This window comes from Lepisma saccharinum, chromosome 10 (assembly GCF_977018435.1).
Source record: "Lepisma saccharinum chromosome 10, izLepSacc3.1, whole genome shotgun sequence".
Lineage (NCBI taxonomy): Eukaryota > Metazoa > Arthropoda > Insecta > Zygentoma > Lepismatidae > Lepisma > Lepisma saccharinum.
The window spans coordinates 84,062,271-84,080,962 of NC_139238.1; the positions used below are offsets into that span (position 1 = coordinate 84,062,271).

Sequence of the window (18,692 nt, forward strand, 5' to 3'; positions counted from 1 at the left end):
TTTAACAAATGACAAAGAATATCTACAATTTCAAGCACATAATTTTACTCTTTTTCTAATTCTTGGATATTAGAATGAAATATCCCCACAAGTGAATGCAAATGTAACAAGGAAGATTTATTTTAACTTATTTCCAAAAACCGAATTAAAATGTTAGGTAGTTTTGTTTCAAGAAATATTCTCTTAATGCCAGGAACATTTCTTGCACTCTTTCAACAGCAGGGGAAAGTAACAGCCACCTTACACTTACCTCATGTTCGTTTCTTCCATCCTTTTAAAAGCCGGATATTTTCTTGCAAGATCATTGTTGAATTTACACTTTTGCTTCGTTATTTCATGAAAGTAAATATTACCTAATAATCAAAATTTTCACTACGTGTTTCTGTATCGCCTATGTACAGCGTGGGCCAAAAGTCCCTTACCACCCCTTGTAAAAATCGTTTTAGTGGAAATTGATGAATAACAACCATGTGTGACCACATTAGGCCTAGGGGGAAGTCATAAGGTGGGGGTGCCCTTGACGGTGGCCATCTTGTAAGCAGCTATCTTGGATACAAGTCCAGTTTTGTAAATGGGAAGGTAGGCATGCGATACATGATTTTAGGCTAGAATTTGATAAGGAAAACAATGGTGAAGTCGTAATGTAGAAATCTTCATTTGTTAAAAAGTTACAGGCATTCAAATGTTGGAATCACACTTTTACATATGGTGCTCTATGTGCTCTACGTGAGCGCCCTCCAGCGCCACGCACGTGTGTAGTCGTTCACCCCAATTGTCCATGACCCTGCTAAGTGTGTCAGGTAAAATATCAGCACAGGCTGCAAAGATCCTTTCTTCCAGGTGAGCAACATTCCTGATCTTCTCGGCGTATACCTTAGCCTTTAAATGACTCCACAAATAAAAATCCAATGGAGTCAGATCGGGTGAACGTGCCGGCCACTCAATGGGACCACGACGCCCGATCCACCGTCCAGGAAATTGTTCATGCAGATAATCATGGACGTTTAATCCATAATGGGGAGGTGCACCATCCTGTTGGAAAAATAAAGGAAATGTGCCATCCTCGGACAACACGGACGGCAGGATGAGATCACGCAACATTGCCAAATAATGATCAGCATTAAGGTTACCAGGAATGACGAATGGACCAATTAGTTTGGTACCCCATAGGCCGCACCACACCATAACTTTACCAGCTCCTACCAATTTACAGGGGTCAACCCAGTGAGGATTGGTAGTGGACCAATAGCGACAGTTTTGTTTGTTGACCTCTCCTTGCACATAAAAATTCGCTTCGTCGGAAAACAGGATTTTTTGAGGCGAATGTGGGATCTGCTTCAAGTTCGGCAACTGCCCAGTCACAGAATTCCAGGTGTTGATGTGGGTCGTCTTCTGATAAATAATGTTGAAGTTGCAATTTGTACGGATGCCAATTGTTTTTCTTTAGGATGCGTCTGATGGATGTACGGCTGACACCATATGCCGCTGAGAGGCGACGAGTACTGCGGTGTGGTGATGTTGCAACAGATGCCACCACTGCTATGGTTGTGCCTTCGTCTGTTGTAGTAGTGGGTCTTCCAGACCTGGGTTTGTCCGCTACTGAACCAGTATCCATGAATTTCTGGAAGAGGTTGGCAACACTCACATGAGAGACAGGATGTCGATCTGGGTGCCATTCATTAAATTCAGCTGCTACAACCCTTGCACTCCTTCCACCCCATGCCCTTATTAACTCTTTCCTCTCCTCTGTGGTTAGTGGCATGATTTAGGCACCTGCAACAAATAAAAAATGAAGGTGTGATTCCAACATTTGAGTGCCTGTAACTTTTTAACAAATGAAGATTTCAACATTACGACTTCACCATTGTTTTCCTTATCAAATTCTAGCCTAAAATCATGTATCGCATGCCTACCTTCCCATTTACAAAACTAGACTTGTATCCAAGATGGCGGCTTTCAAGATGGCCACCTTCAAGGGCACCCCCACCTTATGACTTCCCCCTAGGCCTAATGTGGTCACACATGGTTGTTATTCATCAATTTCTACTAAAACGATTTTTAAAAGGGGTGGTAAGGGACTTTTGGCCCACCCTGTATAACTCGAAAAGGAATTTTCCGATCTCCGTGGCGAAGTGGTTAGCACACCGTGCCGCAACGCCAGGGGTCCCGGATTCGAATCTCGGGCTTGGTATGGGTGTTCTTTGTGAATGTCCTTTCATCAAAATCGTCATTTCATCGTTCATACCCATCTTCGTGATTAACCATAAGTGGCAGAAAAGCGAAGTAAAATAAACCAAATCAATCAATCGAAAAGAAACTGCACAGACTCAGTCGTTAGGGAGTCTGACTACCATGCGAGAGAGAGGTTCGATCCCCGGCGGGGAAGATCCGGGATTTTTTCTACCTGTTCAAGCGGCTCCGACGCTCACCCAGCGTCGTATGAAGTGAATACCTGGAGGAAACTCTGGGGGGTAAAGGCGGCCAGGGGCTTGGTGCTGATCACATCACCCCCACCTTCGGCCGCGATCAAGGAAGGGGCTACCTAACTCCACACCTCCTATATGTCTTCATGGCGTGGTGCAAAGCACAGCGGAGCACTTTACTTCTACAGACTACATGCATTCCTGCAGTCTCAAAGGGCGAAGCAACGAGTTAGAATAATACTAATGACTAGGGTGTGGGATTTTGCCTATTTTATTTATTTGTAGTAAAACACAGGTTTTAATGTTTAAAGTTCGTTTCATGGTGTTTCTAGTCCAAAAACGCATTTTTATGCCTATAAATGCCCTTTTCGAGGGTTAGTACCTACTTCGCTTAATCGTGCCAAAAAATTGCTATTCTGCAAGTTTGCATACTTAAGGTTTTTATTACTTGCCTTTGGCTTTCCCTACGTTGAAGAAGGCTTTGTTGATGTTATCTGGTATTCGCCAGATTTGAGGCTCTCAATTGGACCACTGTTTACATTTTTTTGTTACAATGATGCAAATTGTTTTTTTCATCGTTTGTTCAAATGCGCACAACCGTTAGCACAAGCTCTTTTTGTGAGAATTACTTTAACTGACTATTCCCCACAAATGTGAATTTCGATCAAAAGAGTATTAATAGTTTGTTAATCGTTAGCGCACTTTTATGTATAAACTGAAGTTCTAATACAGTATAACTGCATATTGTACAGAGAAAATTTAAATAAGTTCACATTCATTACCCACTTTTTTTAATTTTAGGGTGTCTATTTTCGTGCATTTTTTAGTATATAGTACCTTTTTAAGTACCTATTTTCATCATTTTTGTGCCTATTTGAGAGGTTTTTAGTGCCTATAAATCCGCACCCTACTAATGACTCATTCGGGAAAGTGATCGTGTTCGACTCCCAGATGCTAGGTGAGCATTGCTCGAATACTTAACGCACCCCAAGTGATATGATGATCGGTATGTGTGGAAGCATTATCTATGCAGCACATTTGCTATGGTCGATGCCATACTCTTTCAAGAAAAGGAGGACATTTACCGATTTCTAAAAAATCCGCCCGGACACCGGACAGACACCTAAAAAGGAGGACATGTCCGGATAAAAGAGGACGTCTGGTCACCCTATATCTACTGTCACACGGGAGCCACATCTTCGTATTTGTCACACGAGATATGTTTTGAATTACCAAGCTAAGTGCGCACATCGGCATTTGTCGAGCGAGTAATAATGGAGCTCAGTCATTAGGGCGTCTGACTACTATGCGAGAGACCCGTGGTCGATCCCCTGTGGGGGAGAACCGGGATGTTTTCCACCTATTCAAACTGTTCCGGCGCCCATCCAGCATCATATGAAGCTGGTACCTTGAGGAAACTTGGAGGGATAAAGGTAGCCAGAAGCGTGGTGCTGATCACATAAGCCCTACCTTCAGCCGTGATCAAGAAAGTGTGGGACTCTAACTCCACACCCCTACTATACACCTTCATGGAAAAGTGCAGGGGAGCACTTTACTTTTACTTCCTCAAAAATCTGTTCCAACATCAAACTGTCACAAAAATACGTAGACCATGTGACCTACAATTTAAAATAATAGTTTAAAACCACAATGGAGTATTACGTTTCGGTATATTTGGCAGATAAATGTTCTAAAACAAAAACGCGAATTTTGAAAAACGTAACACCTATTCAAAGATAATGCCAATTTTTTGTGCCATAATATATCGGTATCTGTCACGTGAGATTGATTGATTTTAATTTTTTGGGTGCGTCGCCACTTATGGTCATTATACACCCTTCAGTATATACAGGGAGAATTCCATTATCTAAAATCCTTACCTTAAAATTAAAAAAAGAGGTATGGAAAATAACTTTTCCAAAATAACTTTTAAGATATCAAACTCTCACGAAGAGGCATAAGCCATGTGAGTTACAATTTGAAATAGTAGTTTAAAAACACCATGAAGGTATAATTTCAGATATTTGCCAGAAAATTCGCTAAAATGAAAATGTGAATTTTTCGAAAAATAACACCGTTTAGTAGAAAATAAAAAATAAACCAATTTAAAAAAATATATATCAAGGTCCCTCCCGATTAGGCATAAATATAACAAGAATATCAGTTGTAATTTATTGCATTCGTAACAGTGAGTCCTAACCTAATTTTCGGCATAATCACCACCATTGTTCTGGCATTTATCGTAGCATGGCACTAAATTTTGTATGCCCATGTTATATGTGTCTGACAGCAAAGACTGGAACTGTCTCTACCGCAGTGTAGCTGTCAAATCCTTGCCCTGCCAGAAACCTCTTCAATTAAACAAAGAGATGAAAGTCTGTACATTCAAGACCAGGGCTGTACAGGGAGTGGTCCAAGATCTCTCACCTGAAGTGATGCAAAGGGCCCGTGTGTACTCAACTGTATGGGGTTGTGCAAATTCGATTGGCCTTCCGTGAATTGTCTGCACCATCGTCTGACCATACTATCACTCACGACGTCCGGTCTGCACACCTCACACGATTGCTGGTGGCTCTGTGCCAAATTCTGAGCGTGCAATGTAGGCTACATCTACATCGCAGTCGGTGGGAGACTGTATGAGAGCTGCAATCTTTAACCTAGAACTGTCCTAAAACTGCTGCATTACAACTGTACCAGATTACAGTTGCATGCCACTTCTTCCTGCCTGCATGTGTGTGTGTCGCTCTCCGACCACTAGTGCTGCGTATAGGCACCATTGGAGCTTTTTTTCAGGATTCCCCTCGTATATGAACTTTCAGAAGATTTTATTATTAGAGTGGTCCTGTTTTAATGTGTGGTTAGCTAAATCAGATACCTACACAATGCAATTCTATAAAATCCTTGCGTTAAATTTCTAATACCTACATACCATTTTCGTCAGCATTAATGGTATAACTGCATGTTGTCAGTTTCACTTCAGTTGGATATACTGTACTGAAGCAGAAATCCCATTGATAATGTAAGGAAATATGACACTTTATTTTGTTCGATTCAATTGTTTCACTTCTATGCAAGAGTAAAGTTGTTTGCTTTACAGAGAAGAGAGAAGTAGCTTTATGCATTGAAAAATGAGTCCGCACTCATGGTTCTTGCAAGCAGAGGGTTCGAAACCTCAGTGGAAATATCAACATATAATACCGAGAATGTATAAGGAGACTGATAAATTACAAATTGTATTTCTTAATCAATCACTCTTCACTTTTATCTCATTTAGTCGTAACTTTATAAAAATAATCAAGTATTTTATTTTAAAATTACTGCGTATGACAAAATTCCGTAATCCTTCCCTAGCTTGTGAATTGTTATAATTTTCCGAATTCACTATTTTCTGGTTTGAATTCAAATCATAGAGAATAGAGGAATTAAGTCAATTTCATAGAAGATAATATTGGTACTTAACAAAACCATATGTGGATCTTTGTGAGTTTATTATTTCTATTTGCAAAAACCAGTGATCAGAACGCTACATTTTAAAAGTAGCTTCGCTACAGCTACAGCTACTCTTCCAAAATGTAGCTTCGCTACAGCTACAACTACATTTACCAAAAAGTAGCTCGCTACGCTACTCCTGTTCGCTACTCGCTACTTCGCTACTTTTTGCGCTACTTCTGCATAAAAAAATGAAAACAACGATATGGGTATTAAAAAAATCCCCTACTATAGATCCAGCAACTCATCTGAAGCCCTAGCACGGGAGCAGTGGCGCTAGTGTCGCTAGTTAAAGCTACAGGGAAGCCTGTAGTTCGCATATTTTCCGAGGTTTCAGAAAGCTTGGTGGATCTATACTGGTAAATAGATTCTGTTATTTATTATCATGATTCCAGTCATTCGATAATTTTGATAGCAGTGTTACTTCAGTTACTTATTTTTACTATAGTTTTTGAGAATACCATACCTATGCAAGTGGCATATCAATTCAAATTTGATATATGAATATTGCAATTAGGGTGTTACCCAAATTAATGATTACAACTATACACAAATAAAATTTGATAGGATTACGTATTTATGTTCACATCAACATATTTTTCTTTAGAATAAATATTTCATTTTTTATAGAGTGATATGAAGTCAGCATTTTGAATGAAAAGTACCTGGAGCCCCTTGATTACAAAAGGGCCCCAGGTTCGATAATGGTTAGGTTCCAGTCTCGATCAGCTTATCTATGCATAAAATGGACTCAAAACGAAAACTAGGAAAAATGCCAAGTTGGGAGGATGAGATTCTCTATTCCCCACACTGCTCATCATTCATCATTCTTCCTCGTTCTCACAATTAGCCGAAAGTGGCAGAAAGCGACTATAGATAAGAGAATAATTAAATAAACCATTCATCCTTCATTGTCATAATTGAGAGAAGTGGAAGAATAGATTAGGAGGTAAACAGAAGAGGATAAATGGATGGTGGACTATATCAAAGCGTTCGAAGATTAATATGGAACAGGGATGTACCTATGAAATGCAAGAAGGTAATATATAACACATACTATGTGCCAATAATTACATATGGAGCAGAGACTTGGACAATGCCATAGAGAGACAAAGAAAAGATGCAGGCAGTGAAGATTAAATTTTTAAGGAGTTTTTTGAGGAAGACTAGAAGGGATAGAATAAGGAATGAGGAGATCTGACAGACAGTGGGTGTGGTGAAGCTTCAGGACAGGATAGAAGAGGACATGATTGGAACACTGTGGAAAGAGAGAGGAGTGGTGGAAGACCAGAAAAATGGAGAGGCTTGACTTCTATGCCGACCCAGCCAGAGGCAGGAAACGGCGAAGGATGATGATGTCATGATTAGCAAAAGTTACAGAAAAGTGACGCAAAAGTGGGAGAAATATATAAATTTGAAAACTATGTATATTAACTAAAGAAAGACGATGGAGCAGTGGTAGCGTCATCGCCTTGTATTCAAGGGGTCCTGGGTTCGATACCCGGTGGAGGCACATAGTGGTTCGGATCCCACTTTAAACTGTAGGTCCAGTCCGATTAACCTTACCGTGCATAAAGTGGACTTAAAACACCAAATCAATCAATCAATCAATTAACTAAAGAAAATTGTTGTTTCTGCAGGAAACATACATACTTTTTGCAATATGATAAAATTATTGAGGAAACTGTCGTGTAAACCTGAGTGTTCTATACGTATTGTAATTTTAAAATTTGTGAACAAATACTATCGCGAAAATAATTGTAATTCCAGAAACTCTTATCATTCTTGTAACAATAATTTATTGCTGGCGAGATCCTATATACTGACGATTATCACTGCTGTTAACGTACTGAGCCATTTATTGCTGGCACTATTCCCTTGTCAGTGCAGTGGAAAATCCATCGCTCGTTTCTGCACTGCAAGTTGCATCTTACACAACAATTAATGACATTTTGGTGTCTCTTACACCATGGATATCCACAGGATTTGTTCCGAGGGTGACGCAAACGAGGCACTTTTTTCCAGTGGTGCAGCAAACGAGGCATGTTTCTCCCCAAAATAGCGATGCAGCTAAAAAAACGTAGCTGTTAGCAGGAATATATTCATATATGTCAGTTAGTTATCTGGATATCTGAATTATTCAGATACTAATTAAATAAATTACGCAGATATCTATAATCTACAGTCTAGATATTCTGTATCTCCATGTAATAGACTGTCTTTATGAACCTCCTGCAAAATTAAGGGTTATTGTCGATTTTTTCTGACGCTGTTGCCACATTCAAAATTCATCTCAAAATGCTGAGAAAAAATGTAGCTGTAGCGAAATTTTCGCTACAACTACAGGAATTTTGTAGCTTCGCTACCGCTACAACTACAATTTTCAGAATGTAGCGTCGCTACAGCTACAGCTACAAATTTTGTAGCTAGCTACAGTAGCGACGCTACAAGTAGCTCGCTACTTCTGACCACTGGCAAAAACATCTATTTAGTTTAGGTTGTAATTGTCAGGGGAAAATGTAAATTTTGTCCTGGAAAACCTGGAAAAGTCAGGGAATTTTATTTCTGCTTGTTTGTAGGCACCCTGAATAATAAATAATGATTAACATATATTTTTCAACTCAAGGCATGACTTGTTTGGCATTGTCTTTTAGCTGTTTTGTTTGTTTGTTAAATCTAAGTTGACCTTTGTAGCAAAGAAGGATGAGTTTTCTTCTGAGAGAGGCATGTTCATTGAAATTATATGTAAAATAAATTCCTTTGCAAGGGACCTTATAATTGGTTCATGTTTCAGGAACAAATTAATATTACAAATTGTTAAAGATGGCAACTGTTCTTTCATTGATTGAAATACTGGTTTTAAATTTGGTACAAGCAGAGCTCTGAAAGATGTCATTTCTTTGTAGCCCTTCATTATTTATGCAACATGATAAAAACTCTGCACTAATTTTGTTCTGTATGTCTGTAGCTATTCTGAACTCCACTTTTGTATCCTTTTTTTCAATGGCAATTTTGATTTCCGGTTTTTCATGCAATAGTATGGTCAGTACACTTGAGTACACGTTGCCTACATCTGCAGATGAAATGATGGGCTGCGTGTGTTGTCATCCATTTCCCAAACCTATCAAGTACTGTAAATGATACATACTGGTAACAGATTAACATGCCACTAGGTCATGGAACTTCAAAGTATAACGTCGGGTTAATGTTGTTATCTCTTTTCTTCTCTCAAAATTGGAGTTTTTTAGGAAACATTTCACTCGTAGAAGTTCCTATGTGGAGTAAACTGGCAGTCAAATTTATTGAAAAATATATCAGCAGATGAGTCTTCATGGTGCAAAAAATCAGGTTCAATATGTCTTAAAGGACAAACACAACAAAACTATAATAACGAAGTAAAAGTTTCTACTTACTTCTGGTTTTTAAGTCCTATAACATTTGCAACATTTTGGATCCGTTGCCACATTCTTCTTAAGGCATGTCAAGAAATCACATTAAGGACAATTAAATGTGGAAAATATTTATTTATGTAAGTGACAGCATCAACTTGTCAGTTTTACTTCAAAATATTCAAGAATTACAACAGAATCTTAAAATCTCTGTTGATGTATTCACAGTATATAGTTTCTCGCATAATATTCGTGCAAAATAAATAGAAACTGAATTTTGCATAATTTTCAGGACAATTAGTCCCCACAAAAATGTTGCATGCTGTGTTTTGTGGACCTAGCTAAAAACCAGAAAGGTATTGGTAAATAAAATACAACTTATATATTTTTGATTACATTACCAATAGTGTCAACTAATCGATACATTGGTATCGGCTCAGCCCCAAAAGTTAACACTGCAAGACATTTGGTACAATAAAGAAACATGCATAAAGAGCATCAAGTTATTACAAATGTTGGAACATGAGAGAGATAATGGAGAAGAAAGAAGTGAAAATACAAAAGGAAAAAAAAAAAAGAGTACAAAAATGCTATATTATCAACATTATGTTGGAAACTTCTCAATATTTTATTCCACCTCTTGAGAGTTTGCTTCCTTGTTGAACATTCTTTTTAAAATATCTGTAATGCAAATTAAGGTGATTTACAGCTTGTTTCTAAGAAGAGATGAATTAATTCAATTAAAAATATGGTTAAAGATTGGGGAATTTCTTCGAATAACCTTGCTAGTCTAAATTTTGATTTTGAAGAAAGTATGTTTTACATACAGATGTGAATTCCAAGGTTCACAAGGTAATGGTAAACTGATGAGTAGGGTGTGGATATATAGGTACTAAAAACCTCTCAAATAGAAAGGCAAATAAGCACCCAAGGTGATGAAAATAGACAGTTAAAAAGGCAGAATAAAATAAAAAAAGACACTAAAATGGTCATCCTAATATAAACAATGCACTAAATTTGGCTAAAAACTCTGTCTTTAAAAAATTGTCACTCTTTTGTGAACCTTTATTTTATGTGTTTCTTATTTTATGTTGCTTTCCCACCATTTTGACTAATCAGGATGATGAGGTGAGGGTGGACCATGATTAAATGAATTGATGGAAGGACACTGACAGAGAAACACCCCCATTACCCAGCTCAGAAATCGCACACCAGAACCTTCGGTATTGAGATCGGGAATCAACCATTCTGCTCAGCACTGAGCAACAAATGGTTCTTTATTTGCCATAGTTGAAGCCTACTTTATGCTCAGATAAGCTAATCGTGACTGGATGTACAATTTAAAGAGGTATACTAACCACTGTGCAGCATACCTTCACCAGGAATTGAATCTGGGACCTCTTGAATTCTAGACATCCATTGTGACCCTCAAATCTGATGAATATCAGCTTTGACTATTCAACATAAACAAAGGCTTACAATCTTCAATGTAGGGAAAACCAAAGCCACATAAAAACAGCTAAAATAAGCAAAAAAATCAAAATAGGCATTTGTAGGCAGTATAAAAATGCATTTTTGGACTAGAAATACCATGAAATTAACTTAAAAGGAATGAGGAAGGCAAAAATCCACACCCTACTGATGAGCTAATCTTTCAAATTAGATGTAGTAGTTGAATTAGTTGAAACAGTAGATAGGAAATTTGTGAACAAAAAACATACCGTTTTTTGCAAGTAAATTTTTTATTTCCTTGTTTTTCCTAGTCAAACCAGATTGGAAGCAGTTCTCTAGCATTGTTCCTGAGAAGCTTAGGCAGCCCGAAGTCTCAGCTCAAATAACACAAGCAATAGAAGAAGTGAAGAAACATGCTCCAAAACCAACTGTGGTAATTTCACAAGCAATTTCTCCTTTTCCTCCACCTGAAGCATCTTCGATAATAATTAGTCAGGTCTCATCTTCAATAACGGATAGTAAGGTCTCCTCTTCTGTACCAGATGGTCAGTTCTTAATTTTAGCTGAAGTTTTAAAAAGAGATGGCATTAGTAACGAGGTTGGGGAACTTATCTCTTCACTTGATATGTACATTTTCCCATCAGAAAGAGGCCAGAATCGGGGATTTTTCAAACTTACAGATATCTGGTATGTCGATCTTGATAATGTAGATCCTGTCAGTTGGGATGAAAAGCCATCGTCTCATGAAAGAACTTTGTGCATTACCTCTTCTTCTGTGACGAGCAGCAACAGTTTGCATCCGCCTGTAGTAACCATAACAGAATCTCGAAATGAAACAGCTGCCATTAACAAAATCCAAGGAATGTTAGATCTATCAGAAGGCGCTAGCTCAGAGGAAGACTTGCCTGATAAGCATAATCCTGTTGAAGAAGGCTCGAGTGGCGTGAACCTTTTAGACAATCTTCCAGAAAGACCTGTTTTGCCCTCTCCTCCACCAACAGCTGCTCCATCTTTTCCTACCACTCCAGAAATTTCTGAAGTGGATCCGGCATCACCAGATCCTGTTCTGTCTGTGAAACCAAACTCTCCAAATTCACTGTCCGTACCACCTGTAAAGTTATATTTGCCAAATCCACAGTCTGAACCACCTGTGAAGCCAACCTCACCACATCCACAGTCTGAACCACCTGTGAAACCAAACTCACCACATCCACAGTTTGAACCACCTGTGAAGCCAACCTCACCACATCCACAGTCTGAACCACCTGTGAATCCGAACTCACCACATCCACAGTTTGAACCACCTGTGAAGCCAAACTCACCACATCCACAGTCTGAACCACCTGTGAATCCGAACTCACCACATCCACAGTTTGAACCACCTGTGAAGCCAACCTCACCACATCCACAGTCTGAACCACCTGTGAAACCAAACTCACCACATCCACAGTTTGAACCACCTGTGAAGCCAACCTCACCACATCCACAGTCTGAACCACCTGTGAATCCGAACTCACCACATCCACAGTTTGAACCACCTGTGAAGCCAAGCTCATCAAATCCACAGTCTGAACCACCTGTGAAGCCAAGCTCACCAAATCCACAGTCTGAACCACCTGTGAAGCCAAGCTCACCAAATCCACAGTCTGAACCACCTGTGAAGCCAACCTCACCAAATCCACAGTCTGAACCACCTGTGAAGCCAAGCTCACCAAATCCACAGTCTGAACCACCTGTGAAGCCAAGCTCACCAAATCCACAGTCTGAACCACCTGTGAAGCCAAGCTCACCAAATCCACAGTCTTCACCACCTCTGAAGCCAACCTCACCACATCCACAGTCTGAACCACCTCTGAAGCCAGTCTCGCCAAATTCTCGGCCTGTAACACCTGTGAAGCCAAACTCAAACAGTGTTTCTTCAATAGATGTAGCGCCTGTCATGGTTGATGCTATCAAAGAAGATGCTCATCCAAAGCAACGGGTTGTAATTGATCAGGTTGGTGATATGATCCAGGACGTAGGTTACTGGGGCTTCCGATTCAAGGAGATCCTGGTAATGCTCCTCTTTAGTTAGCAAGCTAGTAAGCCTTGAGTGTATTTTCTTTTATCTTTGTACACTCGCCTTCAGTTTTGGTGAGTAAGTAACAAAAGAAATCTTAGAAAGGAAAAAAAAATACAAGAACAGTAGACAAAGGAAAACAAACCAGTATTTTTTTAGCTTTTGCTACTTTTCCTATAAGCTACAAACCACTACTTTGTTGTTCTAATTGTTGTGATTTTCCATCTGAATTTCTTAAGATGTATATACAGATAACTGAAAGCAGGCCATCCATTTGCAGAAAAGTTGACAAAAATTGTAAGCAAACTGTTTGTATATTGCTGCAGTTTCTAGCAGATGAAATCAAATCACTGCACATTCAACCCTTGCCTATTTTGTTGCTGATATTCTTGCACTTCGCACGTTTCTCATAGCAGAGCATACTTGGATTATTCTCTCTTGAAAACTTCTATTATGATCATGGAAATTGTTACTATCTACTAGAATTAACAGAAACATATGTTTGCATGATATAGAAACAAAATTATTTACGAATGAATATAGTATCTACATGAAACTTCTTGAAAAGTGTGTTTTAAATAATTTTAAAAGCAAAATGTAATGCTTAAAGAGGGGCTCCCTGATTGTATAATAGTAATGTCATTACCTTTTAATGAAGGGTCCTGGATTCAATACCCTGTGGAGGTACATAATGGTTTGGATCCTGCTTTAAAATAGGTCCAGTCCTGATTAGCCTGTCTGTGCATAAAGTGAACCTAAAACAAGCTTGACATGATGTTTAAACTAACTCTAGCCTTCTTAAACCTGAAGGTTTATGACTGCAGCAACACAAGCCTTCCATCTGTCGCTATCCTGGGCAAGATCAATCCAATCTTTTCCATCCTTAGTTATTTCCTTTAGGTCTATCTCAACGTTATCCCTCCATCTTCGTTTTGGCCTTCCTACAGATCTCTTACCATCAGGTTTCCCAACAAATCCTGTAAACTCTTCTTTCCTCTCCCATTCAAGCAACATGGCCTGCTCACCTTGACGTGATGTTTAAAGAATATATTAGCAGTTAAAAAATTGTGATATCATGACTTTAGTGAATTCATGATTCTTCCACTAATGGCTCTGGATTCAAGTTATGACTTTGGCATGCATGTTTCATTGTAATTGTTAATTTATTTAATTTTGTCTCTTTTTTTTCTCTCATCCCAGTTGGCCAAAAGTGGCAGAAAACTGTTTCAGAATAAAGAAAACAACAAAGAAAAAATCCTGTGAACTATTAAATGCCCTAAACATGCCTTGCAATTAATTTTGTGCTGAGACTAACCTTTTTTAAGTTGATTGATTTAATAATTTTCATCTTTATATATATATATAAAGTGTCGTCGATCTTTTATCTACCGTCTTGAAAATGCGACTCAGATCGCGAAATATTGAATTATTTCTATTCGTGTGGTAAGTGTTTACTGTCTCCTTCATTATTTGTATATATATATACATATATATATATATATATATATATATATATATATATATATATATATATATATATATATTATTCTACATATACAAAAGATGATGTGCGGTGTATAAGTTAACTTACAAGTTAAGTGTGATCCTGGTTTCAAATTACATGGAAGATATTACAATTGGTAATTACGTTGTTCATTCAAGAGAAATAATAAATACTTCATGCTAGCAAAGATAGTGTGGAAAAAATGGAACTGAAGCAACATTCGCACACATTCCATATTACCAAGGCTAATATCTCTGAATACAAGACTATTTTGTGACATAAAAACAACTTATTTCCAATTTATGTCAAAGCCACAAGAGAGAAGAAATACTACATGATGAAAAACAGGTCTGAGTGACAAAGTCCAGTTGCATGTCTGTTTCCTCTGAGCGGATGTCCCGGAAAACCGCAAAACAGGGATACTTCTGCCAACTTCACAATCCTCCATCACTTTTAATTTTGTTTCCTGCAGCTATTAGTAATCTTCAAATCTGCCAAACTTGAATTAGGCAAAACTAGTTGGTCATCTTTGCAAATGGATGGGCTGCTTAGTGTTGTAGCTTGTGTAGTTTAGATTTGAATATATGCTAGTTGTCTCTTACTTCTTGCTTAAGTAAAATGAATTAGAAACTAACCACTGTATCTAAATTGTAATTTCATTATAAACTTAAGTAGTAAAAGAATTAATGATATAACTTGACACTTTCTAATCTAGGTATGGTAATTATTTTTTTAATATAAACTAGCAATGTAAAATGATCCTAAATTAATTCATTAGGAACGGACTGATGCAAATACTGAGAAATGTAGAAAATTCAAGGAAAATCAACCTATGACTGAAAAATTCAGGAAAGTTTAAAAATAAATCGAAAAACCTGAAAAATCATTGAAAGTGACGGAAGAAAGTTAGGGAAATCATGAAAGAAACATAAAATGTGGAAAAGTAAGATATTGTTGAATATTGAATTAAAACTACTGTACCTGTGTTGTTCCCGTTTGAACCCACTTATTTAAAAAACCCACTGCCTTCACTGTCTGATGTGTGTCAGATGAAAGTTTTCCGCATCTTGCAGGCACTATTCTGTTCTGACCTGTACCTTCATGATAGGCCTCCAGGGTGACTACTCACTGGGAATTCCTTAAATTCTTGGAATTATGCGTGAATTATTGGCTCCAGGAATTGCGTGAAAAAAAATGCAACTTTTATTAGCTAATCCAAATCTCACTGAATTCTTACATATTTATAAATTCTCTGAGGCACATTTTTCAAAGTTTAGCTTTTATTTTTATCGAGGAAGGAAAATAAAGCTATGTGGAAAATAGAATAGAATTCTCTCAATCCGTTCATATTGTTAGTGTCCTTTGCAGAACACACTATCTGACATTCGGAAGATTATTACAAGATAAGATATCTTGATTAGGTAAATTTGAGTGAAATTCTTATACAATTAACTTCTTTTTTTTTTCATAGATTAGTATATCTTGTAACATTTGTAACCTTTGTTCGTAGATGTATTTCGAGTTTTCCGAGTGTGTCAAATGGCAAATATATGTAAACTCCACACCTTAAATTAAATATTTTAAATATGTATACAGTTTAATTGAATTGAACTAGAATTTTTAGAAAATCTCAGTTTGAGACTTACATGCCTTTCCTGAGTACCCTAGATATGTGTGTAGGTGGTGAGAGGCGGTAATACGTAAGGCTGACATAGAGAAAACATATGTTTATACCCATGAATTTTTGGAAAGTTTGCCTTGAAATCTGCGAATTATACTTGAATTTTATCATGGGCTTAGAGTGGCCACCCTGTTCTCCCATTGTAGCTCTGGTGGCATTGACATGTTGCTTTGTACATCCCTGGAAAGAGACATATATGTCCGGGCAATGGGCATTTGAAATTATGTAATAGGTTCAAACTAAAAAAAACATGCAAAATGGCTGCAGTGGTTTTTGTGTATTTTAAATTGTGTTTTCTACAGAACATCATGAACATTGAATATAATTGTATACATGCTATAAATATGGATCTTTTATATTGAAAATGCTAATTTCATACTTGTTCATGTGTAGAAAGATATATATATTTTAAAATTAGACCTTTTATATAACTGGGGTCAATTGTTTCCTATTTTTTTGCTACAATTATAATGGCAATGTAGTCAGAGTAGGGTAAAATGTTACAGAGGATCTGAAAATTGATTTAAAAAATTGCAAAAGTCACAGAATTATATTGGCAAATTTATTTGGATCCATGAAATGGCATTTTACTCCAAAACACTGTTTTAAATTATAATTACTGCAGTAGCATAATTCATTGTAAGTTGTATGCATGGGATTGCAATAACGTGAAATGTTTAAGTAAATTAATTAAAACTTTGAATCAAAGAAATAAAGTTTTGACTAACTCTTTTTATTAATATTTTTGCAGGAAAAGAAACCAACAAAGCTCGGTGATTCAGGACAAAGCAATCCAGCAGATAAGGATCTGTATACCACCCGAAGTTAAAACTGTATTAGGAAATTGTATGTACATAAACATCAATCAGCAATTTCTTTGTAGATGAATTTTGTAACTTTCGTAGTTTACCTGTAGTTAGATATATCACTCCCATCCTTGAATGAAATAATAAACTCAGTCTGAGTCTGCACATAATGCCTTTTATTGATTATCATTTAACATTGTGTGATTTTATACAATTTCAGGGTGTTCGTTGTCTACACAAAATAGTGTCACTTTAATAAAATAATATGGCTATTGAAATCTTTAGTTTTTAGGCTAGGGATTTGATTTTGAAGTAATTAAAAAGTTATGCAAATTTATTATTTTTGAATGTGTGTGTGTAATGTCAAATGAGGGTAAATGGAGAACAAAAGTAACAAATTCAGTAGAACCTCGATTTTACGTTTTCCACAGGACCAAGTTAAAGAAAATTAAAATGTGGGAAAATGCAAAATCGAGGAAAATGAAAATTTTAAGACATTTTTGCTACGTTAGGACCATCAAAATTGAGTCTGCGAAGAATAGATCGAAGAAAAATAATAGAAAGCCTTCAAATTCCAGTAGGTGTTTATTAGACGAATACAAATGGACTCAAGTGCAAGGATATTTCATACACTACTTCTCAACATAGTCTCCTCCACGGTCCAGGCCTTTATCCCAGTGCTTCACGAGGTTCATGATGCCTGTCTCATAGAACTGGGGACCCTGTTGTCGGAGCCCAACCCTTACTTTGTGCTTGACATCATGCGAGTGAAACCGGCGTCATTGCTGCACCTACAAACATCTCTTTGCTGCTTTGAAGAATCATCTCAGAAGATGCCAGTTTCACTCTGATGATGTTGTTCAGCGCGAAGTAAGGGTTGAGCTCAAACAACAAGACCCCGAATTGTATGAGGCAGGCATCATGATCCTCGTGAAGTACTGGGATAAATAAACGCCTACTGGAATTTGCAGACTGTGTGTTCTTTTTTTTTCCCCTGATCATCCCTCGTATAATGTGGGGAAAATTTAAAATCGGGGTCCCACTGTAATTTGCAGCTTTGTCGTATCTTGAGTGCATAAAAGAAATACGGCATTAGGACTGAACCAATACTGAGAGCAATAGTCTTCCTTATTCTCACCCGTGCTGCCATGCTAGTGGTTGAAAATTGTAACAATTTAAAACCTGTTCAAAATATTGGTTCCAGAGCTGTGCTCTAAGATAAAAAAATTGCATCCAAATTTTAAAATAGTTACTTAATTTTTTTTTTTTCCTCACAATACTGACGCAAAATAAATGAAAATTTTAAATTTGCATAATTTCCAGGATAATTAGATTCTGTGAAGGTGTGCAGAATTTTAGTGAACCCTGCAATGCTCTAGAACAGCGGTTCTTACATTTGTGGATCTGCAGCCTGGTAAATTCGATTTTTTTAAAAGTCAATGCACCGTGCCCAACAATTTTGCTTGTAAATAGCTTTCTATTTTTTAAAAACCTTATATGTTAATTAATATGTACCCTTGAAATTTAATACTAATAAATAAATTATGGCATTATCATAGAGAGTATTAATTCGATTAGGCTTGTTAACAAATATAAAATTTGGTTTAAATTAATTGACAACTAGACCTATGAAATTTTTGGTGATAACAAGGAATTACCAATATACAGGGAGTGGCAGAAAAAGCTGACGGTTTTGAAATGTATATATAAATAAAACAATGTAATGCAAGGTTTAATAATCCAAACTGCTTCAAAAATAATTGCCATTTACAGTGCTTACATTAATTCTTCTTTGTTTTGAAAATTGTGTCGGATGAATGATGACCAAGGCAAGGGCCTTTAAGTTGTACGTCGCCCTCATTTGGAATTGCCGCTATTTCGTTGCAAAT

At 37.2% G+C, this 18,692-nt stretch overlaps 1 protein-coding gene across 5 annotated transcripts in view; it reads left to right on the forward strand.

Annotated features, from left to right (window-relative positions):
* LOC145994001 (MICOS complex subunit Mic27-like) overlaps window positions 1-18,374 on the forward strand; it is a 75,043-nt gene extending 56,669 nt beyond the window's left edge. Inside the window, exons 6-7 of one of the 5 annotated variants that reach the window (XM_083130046.1) lie at window positions 11,065-11,186; window positions 16,749-16,985. In XM_083130046.1, the coding sequence (XP_082986172.1) occupies window positions 11,065-11,186; window positions 16,749-16,826 (200 nt within the window). In that variant the 3' untranslated portion in view covers window positions 16,827-16,985. The other 4 variants (XM_083130049.1, XM_083130044.1, XM_083130045.1 and 1 more) reach the window with 4 other exon arrangements.
* The last annotated feature ends 318 nt before the right edge of the window (window positions 18,375-18,692 follow it).